The sequence below is a fragment of the Talpa occidentalis genome, unplaced genomic scaffold (genome assembly GCF_014898055.3).
Source record: "Talpa occidentalis isolate TD23 unplaced genomic scaffold, MPIMG_talOcc4v2.1 talOcc4.4, whole genome shotgun sequence".
NCBI classification, from domain to species: Eukaryota; Metazoa; Chordata; class Mammalia; order Eulipotyphla; family Talpidae; genus Talpa; species Talpa occidentalis.
In genome coordinates, this window is record NW_023604295.1 from 40,756,738 (window position 1) to 40,778,609 (window position 21,872).

Sequence of the window (21,872 nt, forward strand, 5' to 3'; positions counted from 1 at the left end):
TTGCCATCATTCATTTTAAGTCACTGATCATCTTTCAGCTGGATTATCATAAGTGCCTCCAAAAATTGTTCCTCTGTCTGTATCAGGACTCAAATGTACATATTAAAACCAGTTTAACTATATTAAAACAAAGGAATTTAAGAAAGGAAGGTACATTCAGTATGTTTTTTTTCTATTTGAATGAATGAAAGTGAAAAAGTAGTGCACAGTTAAAAATGTAGATAGATGTCAATTCCCATTAATGCACAAGGCTTTGGGTCACTTTCATGAAAATCTGTTACATTTTAAAAGCTGATTTTGTAATTTTAAAAGTTTTTGCACTTATTTTTTAGGTAAAATTGGTTTACAGCCATGTATATGATTTTGTAATTTTAAGTTTTTTTTCTGAAATGTAAAATAAAAAGCTATGAAGCAAATAAGAACCTCTAAAATGAATCAGCTTAAACATTTTTTGAAAATGTCAATTTGATGCTGGTGTAAAGTACTTATAAAATACGTACAATCCAGTTATCTTATAGGAATTCACAATTTTCTGCAGTGTTCTTGGAGTTAGAGACAGTTTTAATATTATAGCCTCTGTTGTCATGGAAACAAGTCTCTGAAGGCAGCCTCAGAGGCTAATGATGCCATGGTGTTGCTATGGATAGAAACAACTGAGACTGTTGTTAGTCACATGGTCAGGATTGAAAAAACAAAACTCTTTGGAGCTGATCTTATTGAGTGATACAAATGGAGAAGGAAAAGAATTATGTCACTATTCTAGTCACTGTTGTCTAATTAATGAAATACATCTATAAGATTTTTTTCAAGTTTAAATGTTTAGCTGAATTCCTTATTTTCTGTAATAACCCAAATATAGTGTATCCTTCTGCCTCATTATATAGTTTAGAATTCCATATCTTCTACAGTTTCTTTTTTTTTTAACCAGGCTCTCAATTCTGTGCTCAAAATATCTTCTTACCTCTGTTTTATTCTGTTACCAGATCTAATTAACATTTATGCTGTTGCTTATCAGTCAATCTTCATTTGGTTATCTGTTATCTGTTTAAGACTATTTTTGTTTCAAATGAACTAATCAAATTAGTTTGTTGTTCTGTAATTCTATGTTACTTGAATTGGTAATTGTGTCAGCTGTGGGAAGACTTTTTCAGCAGTATATATACCTTTCTTCAGGAAGAGGCAGGAGTATCTCTTCATTTATTTTCAAAGTAACTTGCTCAGTGCCCTATAGAAAGTAAAGTAGATTAAGAGGGTAAAAGTGTTAGGATTTTTAAAATAGTATTCATATTCTTATCTGAAGCAAATGGACTTTTGAAGAGGTTCAGGGCCAAGGTTGAAATTTAATATTAAAAGGTTTATAGTTTATCATAAAAGATTTTGAAGAGCAGCTGCCCAGTGGAGGAAATTTTTGTGCTTGGCCTTGCAATTTGACATGTAACTTTGTATTTTTATGTTAAAGTAGATTATTAATAGCTACTCTCTGACCCTATTAAAGAAGCATAAAGAAACTTAAAGGTGATGGATATTTCTGTTACCCTGGTTGTAATATAAATGTAAACATGTTCAGACATTTCAAATCATATATATTAAAGATGTGTAGGTTTTTATTAATAACACCTTAATAAAGCTGTTTTAAAATGTAAAACTCATATCTTTGATATTTTCAGTGAGTATAGCCAGTTATTTTATAGTGTATCATATACATTTGGTGTACCAATTATTGGGGTTTGTCTGATGTTTAATGATTAGATTCAAGTCATACATCTTTGATAAGAATATCACAGAAGTGATATATTCTTACAACATCTATCAGGTAACCGTGTGATTTCGATTTGTCCCATCCCTCGTAGATGCTTGCTTTGATTAAGATAGCTAGATTTCTCCATTCTCATTAAATATTTTGAGGGGGGAGGGGTGTGTGTGTGTGTGTGTGTGTCTGTGTGTGTCTGTGTGTGTGTGTGTATTCATATCTCTGCCACATTCCAGCTTTCATCTATTAGAATGAAATGGAAGATTCATTCAGCAGCAGCAGTTTTAACATCCATTGATGTCCCTGGAATAAATTATTACTACAATGGCTGCCAAATGATGATTTTGTAATTCCATTATTCTGTCTACATTATCAGTTGACATTCTATTCTCATCTCTCTATTTATTCACCCTCCATTGAAACTCCTGTGCCGATGTCCTATCCCCTTCCTTTTCCTTTCTCCCCCACCCCCATTCTTCCTGGTAGCCAGTATATTTTTCACAGAGTCTAATAATTATTTTTGCTGCCCTGTGCCATTTTGTTTTCTTTGGATTTTATATTCAACAGATAAGGAAAACCATCTTACATTTTTCTTATTTCATTTAGCATAATCACCTCAACATCCAGTTTGTTCCCTCTAGCACCTCCATCTTCTTCACAAGAGTCTAAGTGTTAAATTTTTTGTGTTTCGTGTTTGTTTCCTTTGATTGTTTGTATTCCACAAATGAGTAAAACCATCCAATAATTGTCTTTCACTTTCATTTTTTTTAATAGCTGAGTGGTATTCCTAATTCCTTCCAGTTTATTTTTTGTAAACTGAACCTCAATTGTAAAATGAAGAGTTGACTTGATCCATAGCTGCTGTAACTCCCATATTTCTTATAAAATGATTGAAATGTATTTTCAGTTTATTTTCTAAAGATTGCGAGTATAAAAGATTATAATCATTTTTTTCTTGTAATATAAACAAATGTTGGTGAGAATGTGTAAAAACTGGAACCCTCAAAATGAAACAGGGGTGTTAGGGGGCAGTAGGAGCAGGAGGGATACCAGGATAGTCCAGAATGCCTGGTCTCTAAGACAGCTGCCAAAAGGCCCCAGCTGTTTTCTAAGACATACCGATTTCATTCCCACCAGCATTATTTGAGCGTTCCAGTTTCTGTACATTCTCACCAACTTTGCTGCTTTCTGGATTTGTTTTTCCTTTTCATTTATGTTTTTAGGGATTTATTTTTTTTATGCATATAAGAGCTGGGGTACAGGCCTGTGGCCTTGGGGGTGGGGTGGGGTGAAAGCATTTACCGGATCCAGAGTGAGTAACAGAACAGGCACATTGACTGAAATACACTGCTGAGGGGAGCAGCGGGCAAGACAGGAGAGGTGTGCTGTGCCATGTTGGGGCAGCTCCCTGTCCTGCCAGGGATCAAACTCGTGCCATGCTTCAGTGGCTGCAGATAGCTTCATAGTGCTGCAACGCAACCCCTTGTGCCACCAGTAGGGCCCTCCTTTTTTATTTTTTTTTCACTGTTTATAACAACCTTTTATTAGGTATGAGATGCTACATCATTATAACTTTATTTGTATTTCCCTAATGAATAATGATGTTGAATAGCTTTTCATTGGCCATTTGTATATCTTCTTTGGAAAAATGTCTATTCAAGTTTCCATGCTTATTTTATAAAATAGATTTTTATTGATTTACCATTTGTTTACATGCCTACATAATTTCAGAATTACTTCATACCTCAACATGTGCAAATGCTTTATTCACCCACTACCAAAGCTTCTATGCACTATTCTGTCCCATAATCTCCTCTAACCCCTACCTTCCCTCTGGCACCTCCATATTCTTCACAAGAGTCTAAGAGTTAAAATTTTTGTGTTTTGTGTTTGTTTCCTTTGGTTGGCTGTAGTCCACAAGTGAGTAAAACCATCCAATAATTGTCTTCACTTTCTGACATATTTCACTTAGCATAATCACCTCACATTTCATCTATATTGTTACAAACTTATGCCTATTTTGTCTGTATTTAGTTGTTGAGTTGTCAGAGTTCTTTATGTATTATGTAATATTAAACCCTCATCAACTGCATGATTTGCAAAGATTTTCTTCCATTCTGTAGGTTGTCTTTTTTGCTTTCTTGGTAATGCCCCTTGGTGAACAAGAGGTTCTAATTCTTATAGAAATCAAGTTTATTTATTTATTTTTTGGCACTTAATGCTTTTGATGTCATAGTTATGAATCCATTGCCAAATCCAAGGTCATGGAGATTTACATCCCTATTTCGTTCTAAGAGCCTTATGGTTTTAGCACTTATATATTTATGTTGTTGATTAATTTCAAGTTAGCATTGTCTTTGATGTGAGATCATGATTTAATTTCTTTCTTTTGTATGTAGATATCCAGTTTTCCCAGCATAATTGTGAGGAGTCTCCATACGTTTTTTTATTAATCTTGATTGACTCATTTGATAACACAAATGGTTATCACTGTAATTTTATTTTTTTTTTTTTTTTTTTTTTTTTTTTATAGAAGCATGCTTTATTTATTTGTTTGCTGGTTTGTTTGTTTGTTTTTTGTTTATACATGCACTGGGTACAGTCAGAAGCGCGGGAGGGTGAGAGAATTCACCAGAGCCAGAGCAGGGAGCAGAGCAGGCAGAAGGACCGAAGTACACTGCTGAGGGGAGCAGCGGGCGGCAGGAGAGGTCTGCGCGCCATGTGGGACCCTCCTCTGGTGGCCGGGGAGCAGCCGGGGATTGAACCGGCGCCGCAGAGGCCGCGGGCAGCTTCACAACCCAGCGCTCAACCGCTGCGCCACCGGGGAGGCCCTGTAATTTTATTTTGTATTTCTTTATCAGTGAGGAAAAGCATGCTTTCAAGTTTAGTGATTTGTTTCCCCTGTTTTGATTTAAACCTTTTATGTGCAATGTCCTCTTATCCATTTAATTTTTGTGTTTCTTATACATGTAGGATATATCATTCACATAGTAATATTTATGAATTAATTTAGCTTTTAGGGGTTGGGTCTTATTACAAAATCCCTTTTCTGTATTCCAGTTACTCTTTTTTTTTTTTAAAAAAATAAGTGATTCATTTCAGAGTAATTGATTAAAAATATCGAAACTTCTTAAAGTATGTCACTAGAATTACCACTTCTTTTTTCTGTTTTCCAGAAAATGTCTGGCACATAATTAATGCTCAGTGAATGTTAGTGGAATTAATGACTTTACAAGCAGGTTATTACACTTTGTCATATTAGAAGCTAATAGCACAAATTATTTCAAATGATATAGATTCAATTTTTAAGTCCTTTGATCTTTTATTTGTGGATTTCTAAGTTCCAATTGCCTATCTAATAGGTACCTAAAATTACTTTGATTCTTGGAATGCAGGAAGGAAAGCAATAAAATATATTCTGAATGCTAGAAAAATATTTTGTAGTCTGGGAAGCAAGTATTTTGTCTCCTAGAGAAGGAATGTTATAAGTCATTATCTTTTATTATTTTCATTTAAACATCTAAGGATGTCACTTTTTTTAACTACAGAGCTCATCTTAACTATAGTCCTTAAAATTAGTGTTGGTGGTATAGTTTTATTTCTAAAATAAATTTCTGCAGAGCATTTTTGTCATTTAAATTGAAATAATATTTTACCTACTCAATTATCTCTGAAAACTATAATTTGTTTTTATGATAAAACTTTCTGTTGTGTGTTTCCTTTTTATTTTGGTATTTTTCCTGATTTTTTGTCGTTGATGATTTTTAGACAACAGAAGCTGTACCTCCCTCTTCTCCCACTGTCCCTGTGATCCCTGTCCTGCCAGTCCCTGCTGAGAATACTGTCATCCTACCCACCATACCACAGGTTTTTGTTTCTTTTTTTTCTTTATAAAAATTTCATTTGCTTTTAATGTTTCATTTGTATCCTTTTAAAGCTGTTTTAACAATTTCTTTGTTAGATTTGGTAATTCACCTTGGACATCAGTTGGTATTTGGGGAGAATTACATATTTCGGAGTAAATACAAAATAGATTTAATATTTGCATTTTATTAGGTTGTCTATGAAATAGAAAAACATTCTAATCTTCATAATATTCAGCCTCTCTAGATTTGTTATATATTTTGTACTTGTAAGTCTAAAATGGTTTTTCAATGCTTTTGTTTTAGGAAATTTTATTTTCTAAATATAATAAAAATTATTGCCCTTTTGATCATGTATTGGGTATATCATCTTATATTGCATTTTGTTTCCTTATTTTCTTTGGAAATATGCATCTTTCTGTCATTTGCTTAGATAACCTATTTCACATTTATTAGTTAAAACTAATCACAGATGTATATAAAACATATGGGAACTCTGTGCTATCTTTACAACTTTCATGTAAATCTGAAACTATCCTAAATTATTTTTTAAGAAATTAGCATGTAACAGTCAAAAAATGAAATGATAACTAAATGTCAAAATATCTGAATATTTTTAGCTTTCAGAACTTTTGTGGTTCCAAGGTTGGCTTATTGAGACATTAACTGCTTTACCAACAGAGTCATCAATGGTGGCATTGTTAAGTATGATAATGATCTTTGGTGTAAAAGATCTCAGTTTCATTTAATTACTTTATGTGTATTTGGCATACTTTTGCTATTAGTGATCTATAGCATAACATCTAGGTAAAAATAATGCTTGCTATCCAAACAGTTTCAAAATAATTCCCATGGGAGGGAGGGATGTATATTTGATTATTCACATTTCACTGCAGCTCTCCCCCCCTAAAAAATAAAAATCAATAAGAATAGCAATAAAAAATAGGATAAGGGGAAATGCTAAGACTTCAGTTTATATTGTTGTTTTACTACTCCTATATAATCTTTGACTCTTTATGAAAATCATTAAAAGTTCATTCATTGTGAAACTGTGTGAATTAAATAGTTAAATCCAGATGGCTGTTTTCTCTATCTTGCAGATAATAAATTGTATAAATAAATATTATTCTAATTAAGCAAACTAAAATGATGTTAACACTGTGATAGTGTAACATCTTTCCAAGTATCTAGAATATAGTTGTATTTTACTATAGAAAGTATTTTATTCTTCATCTTTTGGCGTTAAAATAATTTTCTAAACATCTGTTATTTTGTAGTAGATTCTGTTCATATATAGTCATAGGAAAACTTCTGTTCAAGGTTCTCTGATTTATTTACTCAGGTGTTCCTAATTTAACAACATACTATACTTGGAAATTGTTGAGATATTGCATAGCCTTGTAGTTATAAATAAAGGTCTTAGAATCAGATTGATGTAATTTGGAACTGCAATCCTACCACATATTGTGTAACCCTGAGCAGTTTACATAACCACAGTGAAAATGATAATAGTATTAGTTTGAGATGTTTCACAGTGACTGAAAAATAATAATGTATATTTATGTACATATGTGATCTAGGCTACTCATTATCACTGTTACTTCATATTTCTTTGAGAAAGTAAACCAAGGAACTAGTTAGAAAAACAAACAAGATACGTACACAGAGAAAAACTTATTTTAGCTAGACTGATTTTAGGTTTTAGTACATTACAAAAGTCCATGGAGAATAGTAGCTTAGGGCCTCCCTGGCAAAAGGGGTTAAGACAAGCACTATGAAGCTATCCACAGCCACTGCAGCATAAGTTCAATCCCTGGCCAGCCAGGGAGATATACCCACATGGCACAGCAGACCTCTCCTGTCTCACCCGCTGCTCCCCTCAGCAGTGTATTTCAGTCAGTCTACCTGTTCTGTCTCCCACTCTGTCTCTGGTGAATCCTTTCATCCCCCACACCTCTGGCTTATACCCCAGTTCTTGTGTGCATAAATAAATCAATCTTAAAAAAAAAAAAAAAAAACAGTAGCTTATATTGTGTTATGTGAAGAGCCAATGGCTGTGCCTCATTTTCCAGAATAAGTGTTTTTAATTAATCAAGTATAATGTACATTATAAAATTCATATAACCAATTAAAACATTGGTCCCCAGTAAATATTGAAACCTGTACTCAGTATATTATCTAGTGTAAACATTTTAAGTAGACATATTTCTTCTTAAAGATCTGTTGCTTTGTATTTTAGATGCATCAGGATGTAATAGAAATGAAAGCAAAAGACCTAAGACCTATTCAGACCTATCACTGTGACTCAAGTTACTTAACCTCTCTGATTTTGTACAGATCAGGAGATAATAGCTCCCTGACTATTCAAAATGAGTTTGTGGATCAGGCAAACCAGATAGATAAGTAGGTAGTTGATGGGTTTTCTTTTTATTTTATCTTTTGTTATAGAGATTTTATACTTCTCAGAATACTTTTATGTTCATCGTGTCATTTAATTTTATGAGAGCTTACTAATTATCATGGGATTATCGTGCTTATTATGCAGAGTGGTACACGCAAAGATACACTGAATGGCAGTTTCAAGTTAGAGAAAGAGGATAAACTTTATAGTGAGACCTGACTACTACTTCAAGGCCTTACCCCTTTCTGACTGTGTGACAGTGTGGAAAATTGCTGAGTTTCCCAAAACCTCATTTCTCCATATAGAATGAGTGCATGTTAGGTGTATAACAAATGCTAGTTCTTTCTACTGGAGGTATAATTATATAATCTCTACGATATCGACCTATTACATGTGCAGGCTTATAGCTACTCCAGAGTAAACACTCTCCTTTAAACTAGATGCTTTGACCTCTATTTCTACTAGTTATGAGGAACTATGTACAATAAATAATGTATTATTGATAATGCTTTGCAGTTAATTTTTTCAGTGTGTGAAAGTCTTTGTTCATATTCATATCTGTGATTTGGAAAATTGTTTTTCATTTATTGTTTTGTTTTTGTTCTAATTATGTAAATGCTAAGATGACTATAACATTTACCCTCTCCTCCAAGAGCCTGCTGTTTGTGCCAAAAATAAGTTAACAAGTAACTCCCACTTTACAGTTTTATTAAAGGTATATCCACTGCAGAGCACCATATTGCTCTGGACTCTTAAGAATTTCACAAAACATTTGAGTGTTGGGTCTTAAATAATTTGATCATTAATATGATCTATAGTATAACTTGATATATTTTCATTTTTACTCGTATCTAAATAGAGTAGCATACTTGGGGTTATCTTCATGAGCCAAACATTAACATCTAATCACAGTGCTCTTATTCTGTTTGTGTTTTTGTGGGTTTTTCCTGTTTTTTGTTTTCAATTCATTTAAGACTTAAGGTTGCAGAAATGTACAAAGAAATTTGATATGTTTTTACCCAGATGTTACTGTTTTATTACCATATCTGCTTTATCATTTCTATTCCTATCTAATTGTGTGCATTATTTTTATGAACTATTTAAAAGGAAGTTTTACTCATACCCTTTTACCTTTAAATGCTATTATTTTATGATACTAAACATTTTTTCCTAAAACAAAAATTTTTGTTAATATGTTGAGCTAAATCAGAAAATCACTAATATAATACTGTTACCTAATCTGCTAACCTTAATTATATTTTTGTTTTCCCAATAATGTTCTTCATAGGAAAAATAGAAACTTGGCTCATTGGCCAGCATAATACAATGCCTAGCAGTTAGTTTTCATGGCACTTAATCTCCTTTAATCTGGAGTAGATCCACAGTCTCTCTTTTGTGACTGTAGGATTTTATAAGAGAACAGGCTTTTTACTTTGTAGAATATTCCTCAATTTGTGTTTAATGCATTTCATAATTAGATCGAGGTCAATTTTTCCCATTTTATAGAATACATGTAATATAAAATTTACCACCATAGCCCTTTTTAAGTTTGTAGTTCAGTGGTATTAAGTACAGAATTCATCTTGAACTAAAACTTTACCCATTAAGTAAGAACTCCCCATTCCTCTCTTTTCCCCAGGCCCTGGCACCCACTGTTCTGTTTTCTCTCTTTTTATGATTTCAAATACCTCATATAAGTGAAATCATAGTCTTTGTCCTTTTATGGCTGTTTCATTTAGCATAATGTCCTCAAGGTTAATCTGTGTTATAGTATATGTGGCATCAGAAGTTCTTTTCTTTTGAAGGCTAAATAATATCCCATTTTATGTATATTCCTCATTTTATTTATCTATTTATCTGTCAATACTTGGGTCACCTCTGTTTTAGCTGTTGTGAGTAATGCTACTATAAACACGAAGGTGTAAGTATCTCTTCAAGACCCTGCTTTCAGTTCTTTTGAGTATATACCCAAAAATGGAATTGTTGAATCATATGGTAATTTTATTTTTAATTTTGTGGAGAATTACCATACTGTTTTTCCATAGCAGCTATGATTTGTATATTCCTACCAACAGTATATAGTGGTTCCAGTTTCTTCACTTTCTTGCCAACACTTGTTATACAGTCTCTGACTTATGATGGTTCAACTTCAAATTTTTTAACTTTACAGTAGTGCAAAAGCAATCCACATTTAATGGAAATTGTACTTCAACTTTGAATTTGGGTTAGTGATATACAGAACAATCCTCTCCTTATACTGGGCAGTGTCCACAAGACACAGCTCCAGTCAGTCATGCAATCATGAGAGTAAACTACTGATAGTCTACAGTGTACTCTGTTGCCACCATTTTTGACTTATGATATTTTCAAGATAAGATAGGTTTGTTAGGACATAGCCACATTGTAGGTCAAGGAAAATCTATATTCTGTTTTTGTGGTAGTAGCCATCCTAATAGATGTGAGGTGCTATCTCATTGTAGTTTTGAGTTGTATTTCCCTTAGTCATGTTGAGCATCTTTTCATGTGCTTATTGACCATTCGTGTATCTTCTGTGGAGAAATATTTATTGAAGTCTTTTACACATTTTTGACAGGTTAATTTTCTGTTCTTGGGATTTATATATATCCTGAATATTAATCCCTTAGAAATCTATGATTTACAAATATTTTCTCTCATTCTTTGTGTTGCCTTTTCACTCTCTGTGTCTTCTGTTACATAAAATGTTCAATCTTCAGGAAGTCCAAATTGTCTATATTATATATTTTTATTTGTCTATATTTTTATTTGACTGTATTTACATTGAATCCTTGACAAATTGTGCTATAAAGCTTCTTCCCCGTTTACTTCAAAGAGTTTCTGTTTTAGGTCTTTTATTTAGATTATAGGTTCATTTTTAAGTTAATTTTTATATATTGTGTTAGGTAAAAATCCAACTTCATTCTTTTGCATGTGGATGTCCAACTTTCTGGTACCATTTATTGAAAAGATTGTCTTCTCCCCATTCAATGTCTTGGCACCCTTGTTGAAAATAATTTAGCCATATATGTTAGGGCTTATTTCTGAACTCTGTATTCTAGTCATTGGTCTGTATATCTGTCTTTATATAAATACCAAATTGTTTTGATTACAACAACTTTGTAGTAAGTTTTGAAATGAAGACGTGTGAGTCCCGTAGCTTTGTTCTTTTCAGTATTATTTTGACTTTTTCTGTTTCTGCCACCTTCTCAGAATCCACCCTGTTTATTTTTGTAAACACTTTAACAGTGATCATTTAAGCTGTAGCATTTAACTTTTAATGCAGTGTAGTGTGTCTCAAATTAGAATACAAGATGTATTCTCTGGGGTTTGTGAGTTCTGCATTTGAATAACACTTGTTTATTATTTAGTAGGGCAGAAAGACATTAAAAAACATAATGAAATTTTGATAAATGTTAAGAAGGGGAAATACAGTGTACAGCGTAAAAGCATAAATTCCTAGTTTTTGGTCTGTTTTTAAATAACTGCATTTTAGGATTATTTTAACATAATTTTTAAATGTAATACTGTCCTCTAAAGTTGTGTGAGTATGTTATATATGTTTTAGCAGCATTTCATATCTATGAGACCCTTTATTTGTGAAATATAATATTTAAAAGACTAAATGAGCAAAACTGTGTTTCTTAAGGCATGATTTTGATATTTGGATCAGATTATTTAGCATGTCTTTTTCCTATTTTTGAAATATTCCTGCCTCTTTATTAACCTCCCCACCTCTGCCCTTCCTCTTAGGGGAATTGTAAGACTTTATTATTGTACAAATTGAAATATATGCAATGGTATGCCGTTGACCTTTAAAAACACAGGGGCTATATAGGTGCAGACCTCCCATGCAATTGAAAATCTGCCTGTAATTTATGGTTGAGTCCATGAGGGTGACCAAGGATAGGAAAAAAAAAAAATTCAAGTGTGAATGGATCCACAGAGTTCAGATCCATGTTGTTCAGGGTCAGCTATATGCTATTAGTAAATAATAATAAATTAGCAGTTGTTTCCATGCTTTACAACATATTTTCCTTTACATTACTTCGCTGGATCTCAAGCAGTCCTCTTGGGTAAACTCAAGCTTTGCTGTCTCTTTACGGAAATAGAAAAATGAGTTTCAGTAACACTTGCGGTTTAGTTATAATTAAATGTTACTGATTGGTAGAATGAGGTAGAAGACTTAGAACCAGGTTTTAAGGTAAGTTACTTGAAGCAAAGTGCGGGAAAGAGGGTGTTTTGTGGGGTTTTTTTTCCCATTTGAAATTACTTTTACTTAAAAATTAATAATTTTTACGGAGATTCTTCTCAAGTCACCTTGTTTGATTTCCCCCTAAGCAAATCTGAGTAATTTGTCTTCCCTTTTCTGCTACCCACTGTCCCGTGATCCCACAGCCTTAAACTAGCCAGTTTGCCACTGTTTAGCTATCTGAAAGTATATTCTGTGGCCAAATTTTTTAGGTATCTCTGCCTTCCAGTCCTTTAGCTTTGGTGCTAGTGTATTGTGTTGCTAAGAGTTGTATATCATACCATCCAAGCCCATTCAAATTGTGCTACCTCATTCATTTGCATTCCTACCTTTTTTTTTTTTTTAGATTTATTTTTATTTATTTATTTATACAAGCACTGGGTACAGTCAGAAGCGCGGGAGGGTGAGAGAATTCACCAGAGCCAGAGCGGGGAGCAGAGCAGGCAGAAGGACCAAAGTACACTGATGAGGGCAGCAGCGAGGTCTGCGCGCCATGTGGGACCCTCCTCTGGTGGCCAGGGAGCAGCCGGGGATCGAGCCGGCGTCGCGGAGGACGCGGGCAGCTTCGCAACCCAGCGCTCAACCGCTGCGCCACCGGGGAGGCCCTGCATTCCTACCTTTTCTAAAGTGGAGAATTGTGGAGTACTACTTTTGTCAGATACCATTTCTGTATTCTTTAGTTAAAGAATTTAGAAAATATCAGGCTAGTAGGCAATGTGTACTTTATTCTAAGGTAAATGTTTTAATTCGCCACTGCTAACAGTCTTAAATATTTTCATCTTATTCTAAGTGGCTAATTTTGAGTCAGTCAAATCATGCCTCTCAAGCTTCATTTATGTAGGCTCTTATTTCAACTGTCTTTTATGATATGTTTTTTCAGATTTGTTAGATTTTCTAATCCCAACATTAGTTTTTGATTGAAATTCTTTTTTAATCTTCACTGTGAATGTTCCTGGTTCTTATCAAACTTGAAGCCTTTTAGTCCCATGATTTCCCTTCAAGTATGATCATTCACTTATGTTGATTTTAAAATATAGCTACAAATACATTTATTGTACATATATTGCTGTCCAATCATGTTCTTTAAGTCAAAAATAATAATTATTTTTACTAGTTAGCATATATATTCTTCTGAATTGAACTTTAAAATTAAAATTATTGTACAGTGTAAGTTTTAATATCTTATCTACAGTATTTTATCACTGCCTTAGTTATTAACCTCTTACAAAATGAGCACTTGACTCAATACTTTTATGCTTGGCAATACATTATGAAAAATTTCAAAAATACTCAAATGTGGAGGGACTAACACAATGAACTCCCATGTACATACATTACCCATCTACACTAATCATCAACTCATGTACATGCTTAATCTATAACCTCTCCTACTTTGTATCCTCTCTGTTTTATTTTGAAGTAAATTTAGCCTTTTTTATATCACTTTGTATTTATCTAAATATTGGAATTTTTATAAGACTGATCAGAGGTAACTTCTACACAATGATGATAAGTTGGTGCTGTTAGGTAGCTAGAATTGTAATAATTATTTAGTATAAATTAGACTTTGACAAAAAGCATCATTTTCCCGCTCTGTGTGGTAATAGGTGAACAGAGAGAACCCAATGGCTTTCTTCTCTTTTCTTTTCTTTTTTTTTTTTTTAAAGATTTATTTATTTATTTATACATGCACTGGGTACAGTCAGAAGCACGGGAGGGTGAGAGAATTCACCAGAGCCAGAGCGGGGAGCAGAACAGGCAGAAGGACCGAAGTACACTGCTGAGAGGAGCAGCGGGCGGCAGGAGAGGTCTGCGCGCCATGTGGGACCCTCCTCCGGTGGCCGGGGAGCAGCCGGGGATCGAACCGGCGCTGCAGAGGCTGCGGGCATTTTCGCAACCCAGCGCTCAACCACTGCGCCACTGGGGAGGCCCCCCCCAATGGCTTTCTTGCTGTGATTTTTGAAGACTGTAACTTGTAACTTAAGCGAAATTTGGTGAAGTACCATTAGTTTTCTTAATGAAGCAGAATATCAAATACCGATTTGAGGAATCTCAATAGGTTATTGGGAAATGATTAATTTCTAATATTCATAAAATCTCAAACTTGAAGAGTTACTAGCTTTCCTTAAATAATGATAGTATTTTACCTGTTAGGTCTGGTTTTTACTAAATCACTCAAACGTAAACTATTACAAAGTAGAACTTCACATAACACAGTTAATGTCCTGTTTATATGTAATAAAGTATTACCCACTCCTTTTTACTTTTGTAGCCAAAATGCATGAAACTGTGTTGTTCAAACACAATTCATTGTGAAGGAGTTGTTTGTTTGTTTTCTGGTTAATAAAATGACTGGAATTTTATGGGATCTTCAGGAAATGAAAGCTAATTTGTAAGCTAATCAGGAGGAGCTGTTTTACTGAAGAATGTTTGTAGGTATTTTGAGAAGACTGGTGAACTTCTTTGCAAATGTTAAGAAAAGTTTGTCTGTTTTAGCAGGTATAACAAGTTTATTTCTCAAAAGCAAATCTATCTGCTTATACCTAATTTTTCTCTATTTTGTGTTGGAAATGATACATTAACATATAAAAATCTTATGTAAAACTATAATTGGAAATAACCCATCTTTCCTATGCTTCTAACATTTGTGAACATTAATACATATGTGTTGATTTTCCTAGTATACTAACACATTTACAATTCTTTCTTTAAGGCAAATCCTCCTCCAGTACTGGTCAACACAGATAGTTTGGAAACACCCACTTATGTAAGTTCAACTTCCTCCTCACATTTTAATCTGCTTTTCCTTTTCAGTTTTTGATTGCATATACAGAGGTCACAGCATTATTTGCTCTCATACATTGCACTTATGATGTAATGTCACTGAACTGTAGTTGTTCTAGTACATATTTGAGTCCCTGATTTTAGTTCCTTTCTATATATACTTACTGGTAGACTTATTGGTTCATATGGTAATTCTTAATGTTTAGGGTTTTGAGGCGCCATGTAACTTTCACAGCGGTTGTACCATTTTGTATCCCTATCAGCTTTGTGTGAAGTTTCCAATTTCTCCATGTCCTCACCAATCTTGTTATTTCTCCTCAACAATTTTTTGGTCTTTTTTACTGTAGTCATCCTAGTGGGCATGAAGTGACATCTTATTGTAGCTTTGATTTGCATTTACTTAGTGACTAATGTTGAGAATCTTTTCTTGTGTTTGTTGGCCACTTGTATATTGTCTTTGGGGAAAGGTCTGTTCAGATTCTTACTCATTTTTAATTGGATTATCTTTCTTTTATTGGTTGTTTATAAAAGTTCTTTATTCAGAGTACAAGTCCTTTATGACATAATTTGCAAAAATGTTCTTCCATTCTAGGGATTATTTTTTATTTTCTTGAAAGATAACAATCTGATTTATATATTTTTTCTTTGCCACTATGGTTTTGCTATCCGATCTAAGAAACTATTGCCTAATCCAAGATCACAAGGACTTAGACTTACGTTTTTTTCTTGCGCATTTTATTTTTCTCTTTTACATTTATGTCTTTATCTGTTCTGAGTTAATTTTGTTTATTGTATGAGGTAAGGGTTGACTCCATTCTTTTTCATGTGGATATCCATTTGTTGAAAAGACTGTTCTTTCTACATTGAATGATTTTGGCACACTTATAGAAAATCAATCAATTATAAATATATGGCTTTCTGTATCTTAAGTTCTTTCATTAATCTACATATGTATTCTTATGCCACTGCCGCGTAGTATTGATTATCTAACTTTGTAATAATAGGTGAAATCAGAAGGTTTAAGTCCTCCAAATTTTGAAGTTCAATTTGGCTATTCTGGATTTTTTGCATTTCCACATGAATTTTAGTATTGGCTTGTCAATTTCTGCATTCAACCAAAAGGCAGCTGGGATTTTGATAGGGATTAGATTGAATCTCTAGGTAAATTTGGGAAGTGTTACCAGCTTAATGTCTTCCAGTACAGGAACACAGGATTATCTTTCTTTTTGCTTACATCTTTAATTTTATTAAATAATGTTTTGTGATTTTCAGTATACATACAAGCCTTGTACTTCTATTAAGTTTATTCCTAATTATTTTATTCTTCTAATGCTGTTATAAATGGAATTATTTCCTTAGTTTTATGGATTTTTTTAAATTAACTAATGTGCGGGGATGCAGTTGATTTTTAGGTATTGATCTTCTATCCTTTAAACTTACTGGACAGTTTATTAGATCTAATAGTTTTATTTCGTGAAGATTCCTTTGGCTTTTCTACAACAGATCATGTCATCTGCAGAGATAATTTTATTTCCTTCTTTCCAGTCAGCCTATCTTTTTAAAAAATTTTTCTTGCCTAAATGCCCTGACTGGAACCTGTATTAGACATTACAATGGGAAGAGCAAACATTCTTGTTTTCTGCTTTCTCCTTGAGAGAAAGCTTTCAGTCTTTAACTATTAAGCATACACTCAATTTTAAGTATCATTATAATTTTAATGATACTGGAGTTGATTCTCTTTCCATGTGTTCCTATTCTTTCCTTAAGTAATAAAAATGTTAAAAGCAGTCTAAAGACTAAATTCTGGGCCTCCCCTGTGGATTGAGCACTGCGCTGTGAAGCTGTCCTCAGCCTCTGCAGTGCAGATTCGATTCCCAGCCAGCTAGGGAGAAACCCACATGGCTTGGCAGACCTCTCATATTTCTCCCACTGCTCCCCTCAGCAGTGTCTTCAGTCCGTGTGCCTGTTCTGCTCCCCACTCTGTCTCTGGTGAATTCTCTCAGCCTCCCACACCTCTGACCTATACCCCAGTTCTTGTATAAATAAATAAAATCTTTTTTTAAAAAAAGAGCTATTAAAAAAAAAAAAGACTGAATTCTGAAGTTCCAGTAATGTGATGAAATTAAGCAATTTGTTGAGACAATTTCCATCTGTTTTTCTGTCTTTGTTTTCCTTAAAACAGACAATGAACAGTGAAGGTTTGAAAAATCCATTCAGTTTGACTTTGTTCATTTTCTTATATACTAAAACCTTCAGTTTTTTCATATGTAGTATAATTGATAACTACAGTAGTCTAAAATCAGCATAAATGGCAGGTCACTGTTTAGAAAAAAAAGTAAATTCTTTTCGGGTTAATACTTTATATTTAGCTATGTTAATTTTTCATTAGGAAGAACATTTTCTTCTTCCCCAGTACATTTTTATTTTTAGATTCTTACCTTGTGATGGTATAGACTTTGAGGTTTTTAATTGCTTGAGACTGTGCATTAATATGAACCATGACTCATATGAATGTTGATAGATAAAATCTTAAATTTCATTATGTTACTCTGTAGTTAGACAGATATACTGAATTGAACCAAAACAACAGGGAATTAATAAATTATACATCTATTTATCTTCCTTTGGACATGTCTTAACACTGTTATGTAATAGGATTTAAATGCCCTGTTTGGATATATTAATGTGGGATGATTAAGAAATTCAAATCTTTGGGCCAATAGGGGACTGAGAATATCTGCGTTACAAATTTTTCTTTGTTTTCTGCCATAAATGTACCCATAATTAAAACAAATTGTATTTTTTTTAATTTCAGTACTTAAAAGTTATTTTATTTCGTTTTATTTATTTTTTGAATCTTTGCTTAGACAAACTGGTGTATAGGCCAGAGGTGCAGGGGATGAGAGAATTCACCAGAGACAGAGTAGTGGGGAGCAGAACAGACAGATCTACTGAAATACACTGCTAAGGGGAGCAGCAGGCGAGACAGGAATGGTCTGCTGCACCATGTGGGCCACCATGTGGCCCACCATGTGGGCCAACTCCCTGGCCAGGGATCAAACTCAGGTCATCGTGGTGGTAGCACTGAGACTTAACCCTTAGGCCACCAGGGAGCCCCAGTACTTAAAATTTAAACAATATTTGCTATTCCAATATACTATCAACAACCAGTTAGAAATATTAGCCTTTTGGCTATATCACCAAAAATATGAAATAACCTAATAATCACTTTAACAGAAAATGTAGAGTTTGTGTGAGGAAACAGTAGAACTTGACTGATGACATAAAAAATATTTGAGTAAGTAGAGCAGATCTTGTTGCTGAGTAGAAAGAGGATATAGAACTCTTTTCCCTGTATTAATCTATAAATTTGAAATAGTCATAGCCTCCAAAAAGAGAGAATGCTTTATCTAGGGTGGGGATGAAGTGGAGGAAAAGAAGAAAAGGTGGGAGGAGAGGGGGGGAAAAAAAAAAACTGTTTTTTGTGGGATGGAGTTGGCACTAGCCAAATGTTGCTATTTAAATTTAAATTGATTAAAATTTACAATTTTGTTTCTCTTGTTAACACTCATCACATTCTAAGCATTCAGTAACTGTATGTGGATAATAACAACTCCTGTATTGGACAAGACAGATTATAGAACAGAAAGTTAGTTCCGTTGGACACTGGTGATATAGAAAGTACTCAAGAATAGCCAAGTAAAATTTAAAATAAAAGTAAGTATGGGAGTTTTCCCTCACAAATAATAAAACATATTCTAAATCATTAATTAAAGCAACATGGTTGTCAAAACCAGAAAGATCATTGTAATACAATTTACCACTGACATACATTGCATAACCTGATTTTTATTTTTCCTGGTCATCTTTGTTATATATTAGTTGCTCTTAGTTATGCTTTGTTGGGTTTGTCCTCACTGTTTGTTTATTTTGTTTTATTTTTTTATTTTGATTTATCACCTATTGTTAAAATTCTTTGAATTCTTGCCTTTTATCCAAATGACTGTCATAACTTCTTTAGCAGTTTACTCTTAATTGCTCTTCTTTGCTTTTTCTTTTCTCTTTTTTTTCCTTTTTCCATGTAAACCATAGTTGTTGTTTTTTTAAACCTTCTTGATGCTCAAAAAGTTAAGGACTACCTATTTCTCATTCCTTAAAAAAAGATGCAATGCTTTTCATAATCCATACCAAATCTACTAGTTTTTGCTCTAGCTATCACCAAACATTCCCATTTTGTTGATAGAACTAAATTCAAAACCTAGAAAATACTGGCTGTAACAGTTCCTGAGAAGTATTCTCAGTCTATTTTTCATATTTTTAAAGAGGAAAATATACCAAATATTTTGTAAGTAATACATTCATTTTGTCTAAAAATTTTCTCTTCCCTAACTTTGTTCCCAGCTTACCTCTCACCCTGTCCTTTAAATAGAGAGTTACAAATCTATTAATTAATCATTTTTTTCCTTTTGGAAGCCACACTTTGTAGAGACATTAAAAAAAAAGCAAAGCAAACATTTTGGTAGTTTTGCTAGAAACCATAATTGCTTTTGAAAACACTGCAACCACTGTTGTTTTATTTTTTACTTGAGTGTGGTGCTTATAGGGTAATTTGTGGTTTTGGTAATGTATTCTTGGCATTTAGAAGTCCAGGACGAATGTGTTAATATTATAGAATTGTTTCTATAAATGAAATTATCAGACAATTTGAGGTTATTGAGAGTTTAGGAATAAAGTCATTTGGGATCTTTGTGGCCTTCTCACTTTTAACTTCTTTTAAATCACTCTGTGCTCCTGGACCCCACCAGCTACTGCGACTTAGCATTAAATTAAGTGCCTAGCATATTTACTAAAATCTATCCTTTGAGAAGTTTAATGGTGAAAATCTCAGATTCCATAAAGCAGAAGGCAGAAAGTCACAGTACAAAAATTTTACATATTAACACCAAGAAGACCATATGAATGCACTCACTTAGAAATGTTTTCCAGAGTAAAATTTTGGACTATTTAGAAATAAACAGGTGAATAAAAATAGAACCCAGTGTAGCAATTTGGGTCTAACCAGATCTCATAAAAACAGAAAAGAATAATAAGCGTAAGTAAATTGGGCATTCAACTCAAGAAGCTTAAAGAAAATCCAAATAAAGAATTGATAAATGTAAATGTAAAGGGCCTCCCCTGGTGGCGCAGGTGGTTGAGCACAGTGCTGTGAGGCTGTCCACAGGCTCTGTAGTATGGGTTTGATCCCTGCCGGCTAGCCGGCTATAATCCCACATGGTGAAGCAGACCTCTCCTGTCTCACCTGCTGCTCCCCTCAGAAGTGTGTTTCAGTCAGTCTGCCTGTTCTGCTCCCCACTCTGTCTCTTATGAATCCTCTCACCCTCCCGCACATCTGGCCTATACCCAGGTTCTTGTATGCATGAATAAGTAAATCTTTAAAAAAAAAAGTAGGGCCTCCCTGGTGGCACAAGGGGTAAAGCACTGTACTATGAAGCAATCTGCAGCCTCTGCAGCACGAGTTCGATCCCGGCCGGCCAGGGAGCAAACCATATGGCGAAGCAGACCTCTCCTGACTCGCCTGCTGCTTCCCTCAGCAGTGTACTTCGGTCAGTCTGCCTGTCCTATTCCCCATTCTGTCTCTGGTGAATCCTCTCACCCTCCACATCTCTGGCCTGTACCCCAGCTCTTGTTTGCATAAATAAATGGATCTTTAAAAAAAAAAAAGTAAATGTACAAAAGAAATAGCATAAAATGCAATGGGTTAATCAGTAATGTTAAAAGTACTTCTCTAATAAAAAGACTGATACTTTTTAGCCAAGTCTAAGCAAGAAAAAAATAAAGATGATAATAATAACCTTTAGAATAAGAAAAACGGCATAGCTGCAAATAGGGGTTTATTTTTACTGATTTAAAAAAAAGACTTCCAGTTAAGTGAGCAGGATATACATATGTATGACCTTCCTGAATTCTAGTTGCATAGAAGTCTATGCATATGAACTCTAAATGCATGGTTATATTCATTTATAACATATTATCTCAAAAATTAGAAATGTCTCTTTAGGTGAGAAAGAGGAAAAAACAAAGTGTCAGTTGGGTTTCAATAAATTTGAGCCATAAGAATTATGTACTAGTGATATGTTTTAAATCCTCTAAAGAAGAAAACTCCCAAACCCCTGAATTTGATATCAATGAAGGTTGTGTTTTTACAGTTTGGCAAAATGGCTTTCATTTCGTTTTATTATTCTATCACTGCAGAACAAATCACCCTCAAATTTAGTGGCTTAAAATGCAAAAATTCATTATTTTATGTGATTTTATGGGTTAATTGGGTGGTTCTTTTTATTCATATGGTGTTGGCTTTTATTCATATGGTGTTGGCTTGGACACTGGGAAAAGAGAGAAGATCTAAAAGAGCCTCAGTGACAGTTAGTGTTGGCTGCTGGTTTGGAGAGCAGCAGAGGCTTTTGACTCTTCTCATAAGCTGTTGGAGCTTCTTTATACTGTAACTGCTGGGGTTCTTTAGAGTACCTTCTAAGATAAAGGCAAACACTACAGGGCATCATATTCTGTAGCTTCAGAAGCCACACAACATCATTTGTGCCATGTGCTTTTTATCAGAGTTCATCCAGGGTCTGCCTAGATTCAAAGGGAAAGGGAAATAGTTAACATTTGTTGATGGTAAGATGGTTTAGGCATATTGCAAAAGTATAGAAAATAAGAGGCATCTGTTGAAATGAAGTTTATCACAACCTCTCTTTGAGTTTGAATATTTTGCCCAATCTCATATCACCAGAAATGCTCAAGTATGTT

At 33.9% G+C, this 21,872-nt stretch overlaps 1 protein-coding gene across 22 annotated transcripts in view; it reads left to right on the forward strand.

Annotated features, from left to right (window-relative positions):
* The window catches only part of DLG1 (discs large MAGUK scaffold protein 1), a 193,173-nt gene that overhangs the window by 87,884 nt on the left and 83,417 nt on the right, over positions 1–21,872 (forward strand). For 10 of the 22 annotated variants that reach the window (XM_037525322.2, XM_054700463.1, XM_037525320.2 and 7 more), the window contains 2 exons: positions 5,519–5,617; positions 14,995–15,048. The exons of 5 other annotated variants lie outside the window; for them this stretch is intronic. In XM_037525322.2, the coding sequence (XP_037381219.1) occupies positions 5,519–5,617; positions 14,995–15,048 (153 nt within the window). The remainder of the gene's footprint in view (positions 1–5,518; positions 5,618–14,994; positions 15,049–21,872) is intronic. 7 more of the 22 variants (XM_054700469.1, XM_054700465.1, XM_054700466.1 and 4 more) reach the window with 2 other exon arrangements.